The sequence below is a fragment of the Strix aluco genome, chromosome 3 (genome assembly GCF_031877795.1).
Source record: "Strix aluco isolate bStrAlu1 chromosome 3, bStrAlu1.hap1, whole genome shotgun sequence".
NCBI classification, from domain to species: Eukaryota; Metazoa; Chordata; class Aves; order Strigiformes; family Strigidae; genus Strix; species Strix aluco.
Window position 1 is genome coordinate 40,526,330 of NC_133933.1, and position 17,275 is coordinate 40,543,604.

The following is a 17,275-nucleotide window of genomic DNA, read 5'->3' on the forward strand; positions in this document are numbered from 1 at the left end:
CCCCCTTTGTTAAACTTTAGAGCTTCCTAGCTGAATTAAAAGCAACCAAATAGATTTTGCTGAGGTTTAAACAAGGGGTTTTGGGGGGGTGGGGGAAGGGAATGTCTTTTAGCACCTAAAGAGGTTTCAGCACATTTTAAAAGACAACTGTTTGGAAATATAGTAAACAAGCAATTTCTTCTTTTAATACACCAAAAATTGTGAGCTAGTCTCTCAGTTTTCTAGCTTATAATGTATATGAAAATATAGTTTCCCAAATTAGAGGGCTACCTTCAGTTCTTCTGTGCACAGGTAAATGAGGTTGCAGTGGTGACAGCAGGTTATCCAGGAGATTAAGTAAACTTTCTAAAACACCACTGTTGCTAAGCGATCTTTGGCCAATGCAAGAAAGCAACATGAAGACCCTAAAAATAAAATTTACATATTTAAGATTTTATTTCTTTTTCAGATCCGGCAATATTCTGAAACACCCCTTACAGAACAATATTCCCCAAGGCCTTCATCTGAGACACAAGCAGATTGCTACAGAAAGCAGTACTGTGGCCCAGCAAATGAACTGGATTTCACATTCTATTGTAAGGATAGTGCAGTATTTTAGGGTGAACGTTTTCTCTTTCACCCTCAAGAGGTCAGCAGAGCATTCAACTTCGTACATCTGAAACAAGATCTCATCTGGTTTATTTCCTATTACATATGATATACTGAACAGCAGGGATAGAGAATTAAATCCGTGTATTCTTATATCCTTAAATTAATTCATATTAAAAAATATGAAAATATAAATGTTGCTGTCCAAAGAAGGCAGAAAGACACAGAACAGCAAATATGTTTGATTAAAATAAAATGCTAATGTTTAGAATATCAAAGACTTTAATCAATAATCTGAAATAATCAACACACCTAACATTCAGTGCTCAGCTCTACATCTGTTTGCTTGTATCTCAGAGAAATCTTTTGTATTAAATGCTAATAGCGCTCTTTCCAGTCTCAATCCTACTTCCAAATGCATTAGAAGAGCAGCTCTATGATGAGGGTGCATTTAAGCCTGATAAAGGAGAAGGCAGTTTTTGACACTGGGGAGCAATCCTGCTAGGTATGCGAAGATCTTCAAGTAAGGAAAAATAGCAACTTCTTGTGGTGCAAGCACCAAATAGGTACAATAAATAATTGCAATCAGACATTTATCATTTGCAGTGCTTTTTGGGGACTATTTCTTAAATCAATGGAATAGATGGATAAGTATCCTTCAATCACATTTTGTCAATTCCAATGTTAAGTTATGAACAATAGAATGATTTAAGTGATTCACAGGTAATGTATCAATATAGACTTATACCTTACCTGTCTTGTGGGAATATGAGCAGTTGCTCTGAATTGTATAATTCCTGCAGTACATTTGAGAGAAACTGACCCCACCATCTTTCTCCTCCACAGAGCTGAACCAGCAGAAGGCCAGTATGCAATCGTATCTTTGGGGTTCCACTGATACACAGGTGTTTAAATAATTCTTCACAAGCTTGAGCATGAAAAGTACTTTGCAGAACCACAGGAACAGAGTGCCCTTTTAAAAAAAGGGAACAAGCAACTATGTTTAAGACGACAATGGCTGGAAAACATAGCAGAAAAAGGTTTGCAGGAAGTTTTTAAAACTATTATGATTAGACAAATTGAGACAGGGGCGAAGGAGGTGGGAACACATGGGGACACAGTAATTTGCAGGTAACCCCTAACAACCAGGCCATTGGGTCAAAACCAAATCCATTCCATGTCAGTGCAAATACCCCCATGGAATCTACACAAGGCAAAAACCAAACCACCGTTATGTTTAGAACAAACTGGCACAGAAAATGACAAAACAGACACACCTATCTATCAATAGAACAATGTTCTGCTTTTTTTTTTTTTTTTCTTTTGAAAAAACCACCACCGCTACTTAGGTTTTTCAATTCTCCAAGAACTTTCAGCATCAAGTTTAGGAAATAAAAATCCTTACTGGATATTGAAAATCATGAACTGAGTAGAGATATGGGTTTTATGACTTCCCCCCCACCCCCCCCCCCACCCCCTGAAGCAATTTCTGCTTCCCCTCTCCACTTCTAACTGCCTAATCCATACCCAGTGTTGTACAGAGTTCCATGCTCACAGATCCTTCCACAACCTCATTCTACCTATGATAGCAATATAAGTATTCTGCCTGGGCACTCTTTTGTTACTTCAGCAAACAGCTGAATCAGCCCACAGAAGTATCAGATGACTATCTGAACAAAGGAATATGCAGCCAGGACTATGGAAAAGGACCCTGACTCTCTCTCCTATTCTTTTTGGGAGCAGCAAGTGGTTAGGTCAGCTTGGTGCTACTAATGAAACTTTACACTGTATGTTACCAGCTACTGAAATCTTAGTAAAACATATCTGAACATAGTTTAAAAGATTTATAGTGGGAAAGTACAGACCAAGAAATAGAACACTTGCAAATTGTTTCTAACACACAAAAATATCAAACCCTCAAAAAATACTAACCATTGGAAGAATGAAGCAAACTAAGCAAAGTATCCAGTAAGTATCTAATGATGGTGCGTAACTGTTCTGTGGATGACATCTGAATCAACTCTTTTGGATCAGATTGTTCCTTCAGTGTTTTCCTGCTTGCACCTAAAGCTACTTTGAGCCTCTGAACAGCATGGTGAGCCAAGTTGAGTTGAAGCTGTAGCTGAATGCAGTCCTGGTAAGCAGAAAATACTCTGCTATCTTCTTCTACTGCCTTGTCTGGCTTTCGTAAAAAGTACTGGGCATTGTTAGCACTATTGAGTGGTGGCAGGTCAATACTCTGCAGAAGGATTTCTAACCGGTGACAGGCCAAATTGTACCTAAAGGAAAACATTCCAACACACAATTCAACAGATATTAGCAAGTGGCAATGACTTGACAGTCACCCTGCCAGAAGATGACTTCTGGTCCATTTTGAATGCACTGTTAAAACAGATATCGCAAAAAAATTACAGTGCAATCTTTGTTATTGCTATAAAGATATTCACTGTAACAACTCTACAACAAAGGCAGACTTCTCTCTGGTCTGAAGAATATCATGCGAAGGAAAAAAAAAAAAATCTAGAACATTATGATATCCCAGTGTTTTAAGTTCAAATAACTAGTAAGTACACATATTTTTTTCTTCTAACCTGCATTGTATGTCTTCTTGCAATGCAATCATCATTGCCAAGTGTTGGTCAATTTCTGGCTGATTGGCAGCTTCACCTTCTCCTCTCAGGGGATCGTGCATTAGTTTCAGCTCATTTTCAAAGGGTAAGATGTATGTATGGCCATAATAAAATCCTAATGGGATTTTTGCTCTGGCATTTGTGCTACCGTATCGACCAATAACAGTGATCTGAAAGAGAACGCAACTATACTGTAACAAGGCAAAATAAACACCAAATCAAAACATCATAAAAAACTGATAGCCAACTAAAGTTTGGTCTGAAGAGAACTTAAGAGAAAGTTCACATACTAACAAAGATCAAGAGTTTAAAAGACAGAGTATGCAGCCTATCTCCTTTTACCTTCATAAACCTGCAAACTGGGGGTGGCAATAAGTCATGTAAAATAAGTGAATGTGTGCTAATATCAGTGGCCACTACTAGTCGCCTTCCATCTACTTCTTCTCCTAAAGTCCAGATATCAATTGACAACGAAGCCAAATCTCCACAAGTGGGAATCAATACATCCGTCAGCAATATAGGTCTTCCAAAATCTAAGGTCACAAATCTTCTTGCTCCTAGAGGAAAAAAACCACAGGATTGCCTAAAATACCAGTGCATGCTAATCAGCAAAGAGATGTTACTTCTCAAAAAATAAAGATATTGTTTATTTATTGTTCAAAAGATGGATATTTGAGGTTAAAAATAGCTGCACAGTCTCAGAATCTCTCACTACAACTTCACCCTTTGAAAAGAAAACTCTGGTTTCAACTTAAAAATTGTTATGCTTTTTATGCATTATTTCAGAGAACGGGTGCTCTGTCTAAAGACTCAACATATTTCCTCAGCCCCCAGGATTTTTCACATTGACAAGCATCACTGAATGCTGGGCCTTAAACTTCCAGATACAACAGAAATGCAAACTGAAAAATATCTGTTCTTTGGAAAGCCAAGTGAGACTGCAGCTAAGCAATTGTCTTACGACCCTGGAAAATACTTCTTATCAGAAAATGTGTCAAAATTATTATTGGGAACTCTGGTTTTACCTGAATGCATTCGCTCTATAATAATTGACTGATGAGGTGGAGGCTGAAGAAAATGTGAAGCGTGAGATATTGCAAGAGCAAGACCAGATCCAAGTGGATTCTGAAGAGTGGGAAAACATCAGTAAAATTAAGTCATTAAAATCTATGCATTTATAATAAACTGTTCTTTACAAAAGACTGTGAGAAAACCTCTTGTGATTTAAAGATGCACAATTTTGACGACACCTCACTACAACTTAGATTTGAGCATGAGCCATCAAAATATATTAACTACTAAATTCAAAGGTTTAATAACTCCTTATACAGTTAAGATAGCTGCAATTAAAAGAAATCATTTAAGGTACTGTAACAACTCTGTCTTGTGTTAATAAGTCTTCCTTTTCATATGGTCTAAATTTAGTGATACAGTTTTCACAGCTCATCCAAATAAACAGGTATTTGCTAGCACTCAAGTACAAATTAGATCCTGATGAGGCTTACAGCATCTTGTTTCTACACGAAAAGCAAACAAAAATAATTACCGTTCTAGACTTGCTTGTATTTTTGTTATGTGCTGCAAGGTTAACTGTTGGGGGATCAATGACTGAACCAGGGAAAAGCTGAGCAAGCTCTGCATTAATAACAGCAGAAACTGCCTCATTAGGTGGAGTCAAAGGTGGAGTCATGAATAGAGGAGTTGTTTTTGGTGTGGGTGGAATGACATCTGAAGGATGGATGAAGAACCCTGGGGCTGCTACTGGATTAGAAGGCACAGAGTTGTGAACAGGACCAACTGCTGATGCTGCTGCTGCTGCCGCTGCTGTTGTCTGATGCAGTTTTGCTTCCAGCTTAGCTTTCTGTGGGAAAAATGAAAGCAGTGTATGTAGCAGATAATAGTGCTTGTGAACACAGCAGTAGTATTGAACTAGAAGTTCAACCTTCATTATAAAACTAGATTTAGTAAGTCCAAGCTACCTACAACGTAGGCATATTAGATGTCCAACAACATGAAAAACGAAACTATTCAATTTGACCTCACTTGCTGATGAGCATGAGTAATTAAGTAATTAATTGGAGTAATCAAAAAATAATAAAGACCCTACAACTAAACAGCAAAGTAGAGTCAATACAGTCAAGCTTTACACTGACAATGGCTTTATGACTGGTACTTCCCTGTGTCACCAATTGCGCTTTTCATTTCAGCGGGCTTTTTCAATTTCACACTGGTAAGTATTAAGACTTAGTTTTGATTACAAATTCCCAACCCACCCTCAAAATACACAAAAAACAAGTCTGAAAGACCAAAGCAGCATGGGAGACACTCTCAGTATTTTGCTTAATATGAGTGATCCTCAGTGCAGAGCTGTTTCTTCCTCAAATACACTATGGAGAAAAAAGGAAAAAAAAAAAGGCAACTAGCTCTGCAACTACTTTCTCAGCTTTTGAAGTTTAGAGACAGCATTAAAAAATAGCCAAATAGCCTCCAACCTGTTGCTGAAGCTTCAAAAGCTGCTGCTGTTTCTCTTGCAGCACCTGGAGCTGTTGCTCGGCTGAGGCCATTGCATGAGAGAGAGACTGCAAAGCTACCTGGGCTGCTGAACTCAGTGCTGTCGAGGCTTCCCCAACCGTTCCAGAAGAGAGGCCACCAACTGCTGGGGTAACCCCAAAGGTACTCACTGGCATGAAACAAACAAACAGAAAACCAAACCAAACATAAACGTTTATGTAGAAAAGAAGTTATAAAACACACTTCTGATTTAATTCCTTACTAATTGTTAAGAGCAATGTAAAAACAAGACAAATTTCCTTTTACCTAGTTCTTCCTACAAAGTAACATCATCTTGATTTACGAAGTATATAGTTTATAGACTATGCACACTCATCATACATGCAACATTTTTATTACAGGAGAGCCACCTAATGTTCTGGAATTCTTTTGCCACTTAAGGCTGCAAGGTAAAGATGCAAGCTTGTATGTTATACTCTCCAACAGAAACAAGGATTCAAATTAGTGAATTTGGAATCCAGTTTGTTTGCTAAGCTCTAAGGAGTTTAACTTCCCATATAGTAACTATTTAAAAAAACCCAACATGTTTCAACGCTTACAAAACTACAGGCGATCTGTTTGTCAAACAGTGCTCATTATGTCCAATTAAAAATATCATTTTGTGGAGCTATGCTAAATAGAAAAAAATGAAAAATTGTATATACCAGTAAACGTACTTGCATCGTCCCTTTCTATTCTAGTTCCATCACTTGTTGAAACACAGGTAAAGTGCAGAGGTTCAACTTCCAGAAGTCCAGTCAGGGAAGTAAAACTACCTTCAGCAGCTGCACAGCTATTTATTTTCCCATTTCCTGAAAGAGAAATAAACATCTGCACAATCAGCTAATGTTTTCTTGATGGTGACATTTCAAGTCATGAAGAGTCAAAAGGGACAACTAAATATAACCCACATAGTTTATTACTTCACCTTAACACTATCACATTCACAATATAAAGGGAAGTATATTTTAAAATGGATAATGCTGCCAAATCTGAACAGCGTATCTTAAGTCAAACTATCACATGCGACAGCAGAAGCATAGTGTAACCTTCTTAAATCCAGAAATAAGTTATATATGGATGATCTAGTCTTTCTACACTGTGAGAGAATTAGCCTGCAAAAATACTTCAGTGTTACTGGAAAGGAACATAAAGTAACAGACCGACTAAGATCATACACCAAGTTAGTATAGAAACTAGTCTATTATTCAATATACTAACAAATTCACAGTGTTGTATGGAGGGAGGGATAGGAAGGAGATGGACAAGAGCATACAAAAAAAGCAAAGGAGTCAGTATGACTGATGAATATGCTTGCTATGAAAAGAATTTCCTGACAGGTAAAAATTGTCTCATTCTTAGGACATTCCATGACCTAAAGATTCACTTATGAACTAACCCGAGATGATAGAGACAAATATGCTTTTAATATATTTTAATGCCTCTGAAACAGAAAAAAAAAATCTCATTAAATCTGTAATATTTAAGTAGAAGAGTACCATATGGCAGCTTTCCAACTTCAGAAAAATCCATTTAGGTTTCTCTGCATATGAGACGGTTGCTAGTCTAAATGGGTAATAACATATCTCAAGGAAGCTGCTCAACAGAAGTGACAGATGCTTGCTTCCTAGATGATTCTGACCCAGGAACGATAGCAGCCTTTCTGTTTAATCTCTAGCCTTTTCTTAGATCTTCTACAGGATAAGAAAAGATCAGATTCCAGAAAGAAGCTTTTTTCCTGCCCTAAGGGCTACAGGAAATGTAAGAGATCTCACAAAGCAAGAGAATATCTTGATCTTCATTATGTACAGCTATAAAACAGATGGAAAGCATAAAAACAGATCTTCACTAAAGGAAAGTGGTATAATAGAGAAAATTACCAATTCTTCCACAATAGATTACTATTAAACTTACATACCTGATAGAACATCAGACAAATCAATTTCATCTGACTGTACTCCAATGCTGCTGTTGTATACATTTTTACAAGAAGAGCCACTTATTTCCAAATCAAACAGAACTGGATCAAAAGGTGAACTATATAATCCATATCTGCAAATGGAATAAGACAAACAGCACTGTTCAAACAATAAGAACTTGTATAAAATTATTTACAGAAAAAGGCCAAGTATTTAATCATCAGGATTTATTATATTCCAAACTATTCTTTTCAATCAATTGACGTACCTTAGAAGTTACCCTTTACTTTTATTTCATTAAAGTAATTTATTAGGTAACCTTTTCAAACAGCTTATGATGCTAAATAAGTAACTCTCTGCTACTAAACAGTTTTGAAGATGTAATACTGTCCTGAAAACATGACACAATCACACTCAGACATGGAAACTAGAACTACAAGCCTTAGACAATTAGCCGCAGCAATACACATGCCTGCAAATGGTAAATCAGACGTTTATCTGAAGTCATTAAAACACAGTGCTGTTTTCCAAAACAGCAGAAGAAATTCCACCTCAGCTTCTTCTTCCAGCTGAAGTAAGAACAAAAAAAGGAAATGCTAGTAGGGATAACAACCAACATTTCTGAGTAATTTAAATATCTCAGCATAAGAAAAATCTCATTACACCTACTCTGGCAGTACGGCGGTGGAAAAAATAATACACAATCACTCAGGTAACAAGGTGGTCCCAAATCAATTAGGGTTTTATAAGCCAAGAAAAAGGCAAATCCAAAGTAATAACAACACCAGTGGGGGTTTTTTGGTGTACCAATACCTATTACCAGCAACTGACAAGCAGTTAAAAATGGAAATCAGGACAAATTATTAAGCAGGAGTAGAAAGAATATAGGTGTGTAGGTAGAAAAGTAAGAAACACGTGACACTTCACGCTTTGACTGGCAAGAGCCAAAACAAATATGAAATATTTCCATAATCACACCAGCAGTGACAGGAAGTTGTGCCAAAACTCTGCCTCCAAGCAGCTTCTCTGTTCCTTAGCAGGTGAGGAAAGCCCTCAGTAGGTAATGCTGAGAATGCTGGAGTGTTTAAATGTCTTTTTTGATCAAGCAGTCACAAAAGGATAAACGTTTACATGAATACTACAATAACAGCCATAAGGTAGAACAGGTTCTAGAGTTTTCTGAATGTTAAAATACTTCCATGTTGGCTGGGCTCAATGCTTTTTGTCATGCAATACCAAGAGTAACTAGTCAGAAGACGACATTATACGAAAGGGAAATAATTGCTATTGATCTTAAGAAAAAAAAAAAAAAGAGAGAGGAAGGAGAATCTGAGAATTATAGATCAACCCATTTAACATACATTCCCCAACCAAGTTACTTACAAGCACCTACCCGGTAGCAAATTTAAGACGACAACTTTATACTAAGAACACATATTAGATGAATCAAGGTTGCTCTCTACAAGCATGTACTACGCACAAACAGTGCATACTGCACATCTAGCAAGACCGACATGTTTGCTGTGTGACCTTTTTTTCATAAGCAAAGCAAGACAACATGCTACTGTAAAGTGGTTACTAGAACACACAAAAATGCTCAGACAAAATTCAGTAGGGTACCTTTCACAGTCTGTTTTAGACCTCAGATTTACAAACTCAATAAATTAGGTCAGCTCAATATTAACCCTGATTACTTGCATGATTTAAGTGAAGTCTTTGATTTATTAAGTAAGCACGTGTTAAAACCTAAAAAGGGGTTATAAGAGCTTTGTAGAATAGGATCAGAATTTGAACGTATTGCAGAGACTTCAAAATATTCTGTCCATCCCAGGTTTATTTCAATAAGCGTAGTGCCTTTTACTGATCCTTCAGCAGGAACAATCAGGTTCACAGTTTAAAGCTGCATTAGCAACACTTTTCAGAAAAGGATACAGAAGTTACATCAACAAAAAACAAAGAATGAATCAACAATATCACATAAAACGCCCATCACGCTATTCATCTATCCAATAATGAATATAAACTATGTGAAATAACTCTTCTGCTTCACTTGGGAATCTCAACTGGAATAATATTTACAATTTTGTGTACCACAATTCAAGAAAGATAAGGACCAAAGAAAACAGCTCAAGGAAATGCTTTAAGAATTACTACAGATCTGGAGAATACAATCAAGATAAATAAAACCTCTAGACATTCAAAATTTGTTAAGAGTGAAATACTCTGCTCTTTATCACCAAGGTGGACAGGACACAAACTTTAAAAGGCTTTAGTTGCAGCAGGAGAGATTCCAGATTAGATGTGGGCAGAAGATGACAGTTCAAGAGCTAATGATAAGAATAATTAAGCTACGCAATAACTTGCAACACTTAGAATAATTAAATTCCACCACTACTTTAATCAGGTGCTTTCAAGAGCAGGCTGGAGAAATTTGTCAGATTTCCTAGAGACAAACCAATCTGCTTTGTTGTAGGACAGCCTAAAATACTGTCTGAAATTCCTTTCTTGTTGTTCTCTGAACTGCAAGTCATGTAACATACCCATCTAGCCTCATCCTTGCAAGTTTTACTTGTTTTATTGCAGCACGTGATAGTAAAATGAACACTACTCTGCATTAAGACAACATGAATGTGCTGATCCTTTAAGCAGACATCTGCTTTTATTTGATTACCAAATGTTAGGCTTTTGCACCCCGGGAACAATGACAAAGAAGAAAAAAAATAGTACTAGAAACTCTGCAACACAAATGCACACCAATATGATAAATACAACTCGGGGAGAAGGAAGGGAAAAAGTGTAAAACAATGGCTGCCTAATAATTTATCTTTTTAAATGAAAAAAATTAATGTTAATCTTACAGAGAAGGTCAAACAGTTGTCTAATCTGCCTCTACATTAAAAAAAAAAAATCAAACAAGAAATGACAGTATTCTTTTGATCTGTAGACATATAAAGGAAAGACCAGTAAATTTTGTCTGAATTAGTAAACTAAGTCAAGAAATAGTCAGCCCTTGCTAGAGAGAGCTACAGTTATCAGATGTGGGATTAGACATGTGTCTGCTGCTATTCTTATCCTAATTATGGGGATACTGAGTTAAAAGAAAGCAAATTTAGTTCCAAGAAGAAAATCAGTAAAACACCATCTAGAAACATTCAGAAAATCTAACTTTGAAGGATGCCAAGAACAGGGCTCACTTCAGAAAGCTTCCCTTGAGATTGAAGTCAGCTGTGTTGACCACTAAGTGATCTGAAATGTCACATGTGCCAAACTCAGAAGTGGACAACTGGAAAGGAAAGAAACTTTTATTTCAGATACGCTGTTTAAAGGAGGTACTTGGAAACAATTTGTATGAAGGAACAAGTCAATTTCTACAGAAAGGTGACATTCTCATGTCAAGTGGAATTTTCACGTTTTTCTCCACCATTTGGCTTCTAAATAAAATTCAGCAAGAAAACACAAAACCTTTTATTTTCCAGTTCAGTTTGTGTATTTTTCAAAATTCTCCATTATCCAGTCACCATTTCTATTGCTGGGATAAGTCTTCTAATCAACTGCAAGGATTACAGATGGTGAAATAACAACACAGAAGATGAATGTAGTAGACAGCATGGTAAGGACCTACGTATAACACCTGAGAACAAGTTTTTATCAAGTACTTTGGGATTATAGTCCTTTTAAAAAACAGCCAACCAAACAAAAAAAACCACCACCAAACCATCTCCCCCTCCAAACTTAGCTTACTAAATTTTCTATTTGATCCGAAGATTCTGAACTAACCTCTACCAAACCTCTTCTACCTCGATCTTGCTTGATTTGGAGGAAAACTCTTGTCTACAAATCACAGCTGAAAGAGCTGTTTAACAGTAGCATGTTCCCATCATCATAATATGGCTTTGGAAACTGCTATGAAACTGAACCACCAGAGATTTCTTTAGATATCATGTAAATCCAAAGTTAAATGGCCAATCAGTTCAATATTTAGAAGATGCAACATCAGAGTCTGAAATTACATTGATATACAATTTATACGAAGAACCTGCATTCCCAGTAGATTACTCCAGGTCTCTACACTTAGAATCCGGCCTTCAGTAGCAATATGTTAAATGTATGGTCAGCTTACAGAGAGACTACAATTTTGTGTAGCAATACGCAGAACTTGAACTATTCTGTATATCTGATTCCCTCTCATACTCAAAATAGGACTTACACTAAAAATCATAAATACTCCTTAAGGATTGCACATACTTCAAACATTACATACACATTTGCTGATTTAAAGTGCACTGTAAATTGCAAGGTAGCTATTAAATTCACCTTTAACTTTGCACAAGTTAAAAGTATTTTCCAGAACTGTATCAAATTAACGCTTGCTCAAACAAATGGAAAAATGCATCTTTTTTTAAACAGCTAACCTTTTTCAGAACACCAGAGGATGGCATTAGATAGTCTGTATGTTTGTTTTTACTAAGTTTACAACAACCACATTTCTAAGTACCTTGTTTGAAGTAATGCTTCCATAGGTGTTAGGCGATCCTGCAGCTGTCGGGACACAGCAGTTAGCAACGATGCGCAAGCTGTACTACATCCTGCCAAATCTTCATCCTTTACGTAATTCAGCAATACAAAATACCAATACACAGATCCTGCATTAAAAAAATAATTAATTTCAGGTGAAACATGGTGTGAATTTTCCATCAGAAAGCATACTTTGAAGCACAATCAATGGAAGTGATAAATGAAGTATCTAATGGTTACCAAGTATAGACTAGGCAGTGTTCTCCCCCTCCCCTTTTTTTGAGAGACTTCAGTTTTGAATCATTCTGTAATCATTCGTGTCCACAAGTACTTCAAATTCTCTTATCAACTAATTCATAATTGAACAAAAAAAAAGGTTCCCAAGAGACAGCTTCGCACATACTTCTTTCATTGCTTCTGCTCACTGCTTCTACCGAGCACAACAATCAAAATGCTCTTGATACGCTAAGGTGCTAGGATATGGTTCCAATCACTTCAGAGCCAAGGCTTACTCTAGATTCAGCTCTTCCTATCCTGTTATTCTCTGGTTTTGGCTGCTGTCTCCTTAATTTGCTAGAAGTACTGTTTACTTACAGTTCTGGGAGCACAGTGCAGTGGTTCTGTACAAAAACACAAACCTCAGCTTCCTCCTCCTCCCCTTGCTATGCATTCCATACCCTCAATAGCAGTGTGTTAAATGTTTCCACCTGGGTGGTAGCATAAGGATTTTGGACTGCAAACTAATTTCCCTGAAAGACCCCTTGATCATGTCAAGGTAGAAGCAATTCAAGAATGTCATACTGTGAAAAACACAAAGGAGGTCTTGCCACCTCAAATATGAGTGCTAAAGTCATCTTCCCATTCTATTTGGTACACAAAAGGCTTCAACAAGGTACTAAGATACCATTACTCTTAGAAGGAATTTAATTTAGTTAAAAACTTCCTTTTGATGCAGAAGTAACAGAAGTGGATTGCTAGTTGGACATCATTTGGATATCCAGGCTCTCTGGAACAAATCTCCTAACTTTCAGAAGTAACAGATAATCCTGACTCTCACTTATGTCAACAGTATCTGTGATTGCTGAACACCTTTGAGAATTATTGGAAAGCTTACTTAAGCTCTCCTAAAAATGTCAGTGCCTTAGTACTCTGTTTTAAACAAGCTAATTTGCTTAAAATTCCATCATCTACAAATACATGCTTCATACTTAGATACCACCTGACCAGAACACTCCAAGAAGCAGTTTGTACTAACTGAACAATTACCTAACTCTTACTAGAGTCCAACAAAATGTGCCAAATAACAAATGTACTGTGTATTTTATGACAACAAATACTGTGTACATACCACCGGTTGCAGCAGCAGGCAAAAGAGGCATATTGTCAAGTAAAGCTTTTAGAAGAACTGATCCAAACCCCTGCTGACTTGGGTCACACCTGCCATTGCTACAAAGACAGACATAGACACTTAAACATTTAATGAAGTTAAGAATGAAACACAAAATCTCCACCAGAAGATGAAGCTCAAAGACTGATGTTCTTTGCAGTCATACCCTAACACATTTTTCCTCAACATACAATCTTCCAGGTCTTGATGCTTTATAAATTAAATGTTAAAAATAACACGTGTACAATTCAGACTGCATGCAGAAACTCCCAATATATATAAATATATGAAAATGTGTATAATTAACACTGACCTGATGCATAGTGCAAGAAATCGTGCACATTTGTGAGCTATGCTCCGCCCAGCTTCAAAGAAGCAAACACGTATAATGTCAGAGACACATTTACGTGTTTTAGAAAGCAAGCTGTCATTTCCTTCCTTTGAGCTGTAAAAACAAGTTGCATACTTTAGAGAATCAAATAAAACTTTACTTTTTTTAACACAACTGATACTAAGAAATAGCCATGCTAATTTAAACACAATTTCTCTCTTACCTGCCAGGTCCATTTGAATACACTCCGGCCAGCCAACAAAGCGTGTCTAGTACAAGACTCTGAGCATGTTCTGTAGTCAGACCATCATCTGTCTTCTTGCAAAGAGTGGTGAGCAGCTTCTCATGGAACTCTGAAAACTGTAACATGGCACACCGTTGAACTCTAGGGAGGAGGGGAAGGAAATAAAAAAACCAGAATTATCCAATATGGCCATTCTCCCATTAAAGTGTCCCTCCAGCTTTGTATCCTGTCTTAGAAGCAGCAAAAAAAGAGACGCCTAGATAAGAGTAAAACTAGTGCACAAGCTTATACGATACTTTCTGTGCACACATTCCCAATCTTCCTGTTTTCTGCTCACAGAACTTCCCAGGTTACTGTATATTTAGTAACCATCAGGGATTTTTTCTTTCCCCCTCGAACTTCTATACCTAAACAAACTTTCATCTTCTACAACACTCTTTGGCAACCGTTTACACATACCTCTTTGCAGCCTCTTTGACCTCTCTAAGCCCATTACAGCCAGTGCCACCATTCTGGAGTGGCAGTTAGCAATAAAAATTAAACACTATATTATTTGTATTTAATTGTGTAGTACCAGTCCATAGAGACTTTAACCAGTTTTTTAAGTAACCATTTCTTAGTTAAATTTGACTCTAAACTGTTTCACAAATAATACACTCTGCTGTAAGAAACAAGACAAGTGAAAACAGAAAGGAAAGATGCTTCCTTTAAAAAAAAAATCTGTCCAAATAGTTTATCTAATTTACCAAGAAAACTTATTTATATTTATCCTTTTCAAGTCAGGCAAATAATCAGTCAACATACAATTTCATGCATGGTGTTATTCTACCACAACTTGCATAGCACAGTGCCCTCCAACTCATAATTTACAGGATTTTGCATATAAAATACGTTTATGAAATGACAACTTGAAACAGTGGTTTGACCTGAACTATTTTGAGAACTAAAAATTTTATGAGAAGTGTAACTAAAGCTAATATTTTTTATAATTAAGAAACACCTACTAACCTTTCCTTTGAAATGGAAGTTTTTTTAAATCTTCGAATTGTCACAGAGACTTCTTGAAGTAAGTCACAGCCTCTCAGATTATCTGATTTTCTTGAAGAATTAGTGGGTTCAATTTTGGTAGATGGCTTTTCCTGATTTTTTTTTTTGAAAAAAAAAAAATTCATAAATCGCATTGTTTTTGACGGCTTCATTGTTCAGTGAAATGCATACAGTTCAGTAAAATCTCTCACTCAGTTTGAGCACTGTATTAAAATACTTATATTCACTAATTGCTTTAATACAGAACATCAAATTTAACAGTGTTCTCTAATTTATTATGTTCTAACCATTCTAATAATGTCCACAAGATGTACATCATATCATCCAATCTTACAATGATCATGAGTAAAATACACACACACATATGAAAATCTTCGTGGAGGATGAGGTCTATCAACTACTGAAAACGTTCACAAAAACAGAAGTTTCAAAAACAAGTGCTCAGAATGGGAAAGTGCCAGAACAGACTTTTTCAACTAAACTTGCACAGAAGAAACAACTTAGAGACAACACAGTGTCAACTCTTAGAAAAGTAATTTTTAATGGATCTTCAGTCTCCTAACAGCTGTTTCATTTTCAGATTATGTAAATCATACCATTTCTACAGCTTTAACACAGATGTCCTTCTTGGCTATTCATTACCTTGCCTGCTGCAACTTTTGCCAACAGTGAAGCAAGAGAATGGCCCTTGTTAGTCTGAGGTTTTAGAGACGGTATTCTAACAACTGGTCTAATGCCACCATTGCAGATTTCTTCTGTTCCTCTGTCATTCACTGCTTTAACATGAATTAAAAATGAGCGGTACTTGCCACCAGCCATGCCTAAAAGTGGAAAAAAGAAGGGGGGGGGGGGGAATTTGCATAGTTTACTAGGGCAAGTTGTAAACAGATTTCACCTTCACAGATACAATGTACAAGCAGAGCTCAACTATATTAATTACAGTACTTTAGCATCAGTTTGAAAAGGTAACTCACTATTGTGTTCTACAGCAATGTGAAAATAAATACAAACCAAAGTCTGACTACAGAAGTATGAGATGCACTTCAGTCATGCATACTTCATGTTTACCTTTAACAAGCTTTGGACTTGTTAGTGTCAACATTCCAGCATGTCCTGATAGATCAAGTCCGGTAGCCAGCCATACTGGACCACAAAGTATATCTTCCTTGTGTTCCTCCAGAAATGGACACAATCTAAGACCTTAAAAAACATGAGTAACATGGACCTGAATTACTCATAATTAAGTCAGAAAATCTGATCATTTACATGGGTTCAAAATACACCATGTCAAACTCTGATCACTAAATACATATAAACTCTATATCGAAAAAACTAACAATTACTTGAGGTTCGCTTTTAGCCACTTTCCAGTGAAATCAATAAAGGTAAATGACAGTTTTCAAAGAATTTTCAGTTATATGGATAATATGTACATTAATGGGTTCAGAGCCACAAAATACAAACTGATAAAATGATAAGCCAAAATATTTTGATCCACAACTCTCACTGGGTCTTTTCTGAAACAGGCCAGAACCGTTTAAAAAAAACTCAAAAGAGCAAAGACTGATTTGTTTCTCCTGTGGTATATTGAAATTATTGAAATTATCATTCACTCATCTGCTGCTTCTTTCTCAGCATGAAACACCTCCTTCCAGCACTTTTTCTTTTATCACCCCTTTGATCCCTCCCCTCATCCTTTGCAACACCTTTCTTGGAGTCATAGAACAGTTTGGGTTGGAAAGGGTCTTTAAAGTCATGCTCTAGACAAGCCTGATCACGTGAAAGAAAATAAGGTATAAAGTAAGACTGTTGAAAGGAACAAGAAAAAGAACCAGAGTTCTAGAACTGATTCGCCCCGACTACTGATTTTTAGTCTGCAGCTCTCCTCACTCAGACCCAATCTGATTGCCTTTCAGACTCTCTAACAGATTTTGTGGAAGAGTACTGGTTAACAAAAAAGGTTATAAAACCAGGCACAGCAAATCTGATGTGGCTGAAAGTCAACATGACTAGTTATGAATTCTTTACTAGCGGTTTATTATTTTTCTTGATTTACAGCAGCAA

The 17,275-nt window shown here is 36.6% G+C and overlaps 1 protein-coding gene across 6 annotated transcripts in view; it reads right to left on the reverse strand.

The window, feature by feature from the left end:
* Nucleotides 1-17,275, reverse strand: part of BIRC6 (baculoviral IAP repeat containing 6) — a 186,551-nt gene that overhangs the window by 116,033 nt on the left and 53,243 nt on the right. For 3 of the 6 annotated variants that reach the window (XM_074818249.1, XM_074818247.1, XM_074818253.1), the window contains exons 15-31: nt 16,280-16,411; nt 15,854-16,032; nt 15,173-15,303; nt 14,144-14,305; nt 13,903-14,034; nt 13,551-13,648; nt 12,183-12,330; nt 7,687-7,820; nt 6,434-6,580; nt 5,711-5,898; nt 4,765-5,079; nt 4,244-4,343; nt 3,561-3,775; nt 3,180-3,388; nt 2,521-2,867; nt 1,342-1,561; nt 271-404 (exon numbers count right to left, since the gene is read on the reverse strand). In XM_074818249.1, coding sequence (XP_074674350.1) covers nt 271-404; nt 1,342-1,561; nt 2,521-2,867; nt 3,180-3,388; nt 3,561-3,775; nt 4,244-4,343; nt 4,765-5,079; nt 5,711-5,898; nt 6,434-6,580; nt 7,687-7,820; nt 12,183-12,330; nt 13,551-13,648; nt 13,903-14,034; nt 14,144-14,305; nt 15,173-15,303; nt 15,854-16,032; nt 16,280-16,411 — 2,991 coding nt within the window. The remainder of the gene's footprint in view (nt 1-270; nt 405-1,341; nt 1,562-2,520; nt 2,868-3,179; nt 3,389-3,560; nt 3,776-4,243; nt 4,344-4,764; nt 5,080-5,710; nt 5,899-6,433; nt 6,581-7,686; nt 7,821-12,182; nt 12,331-13,550; nt 13,649-13,902; nt 14,035-14,143; nt 14,306-15,172; nt 15,304-15,853; nt 16,033-16,279; nt 16,412-17,275) is intronic. The other 3 variants (XM_074818251.1, XM_074818248.1, XM_074818252.1) reach the window with 2 other exon arrangements.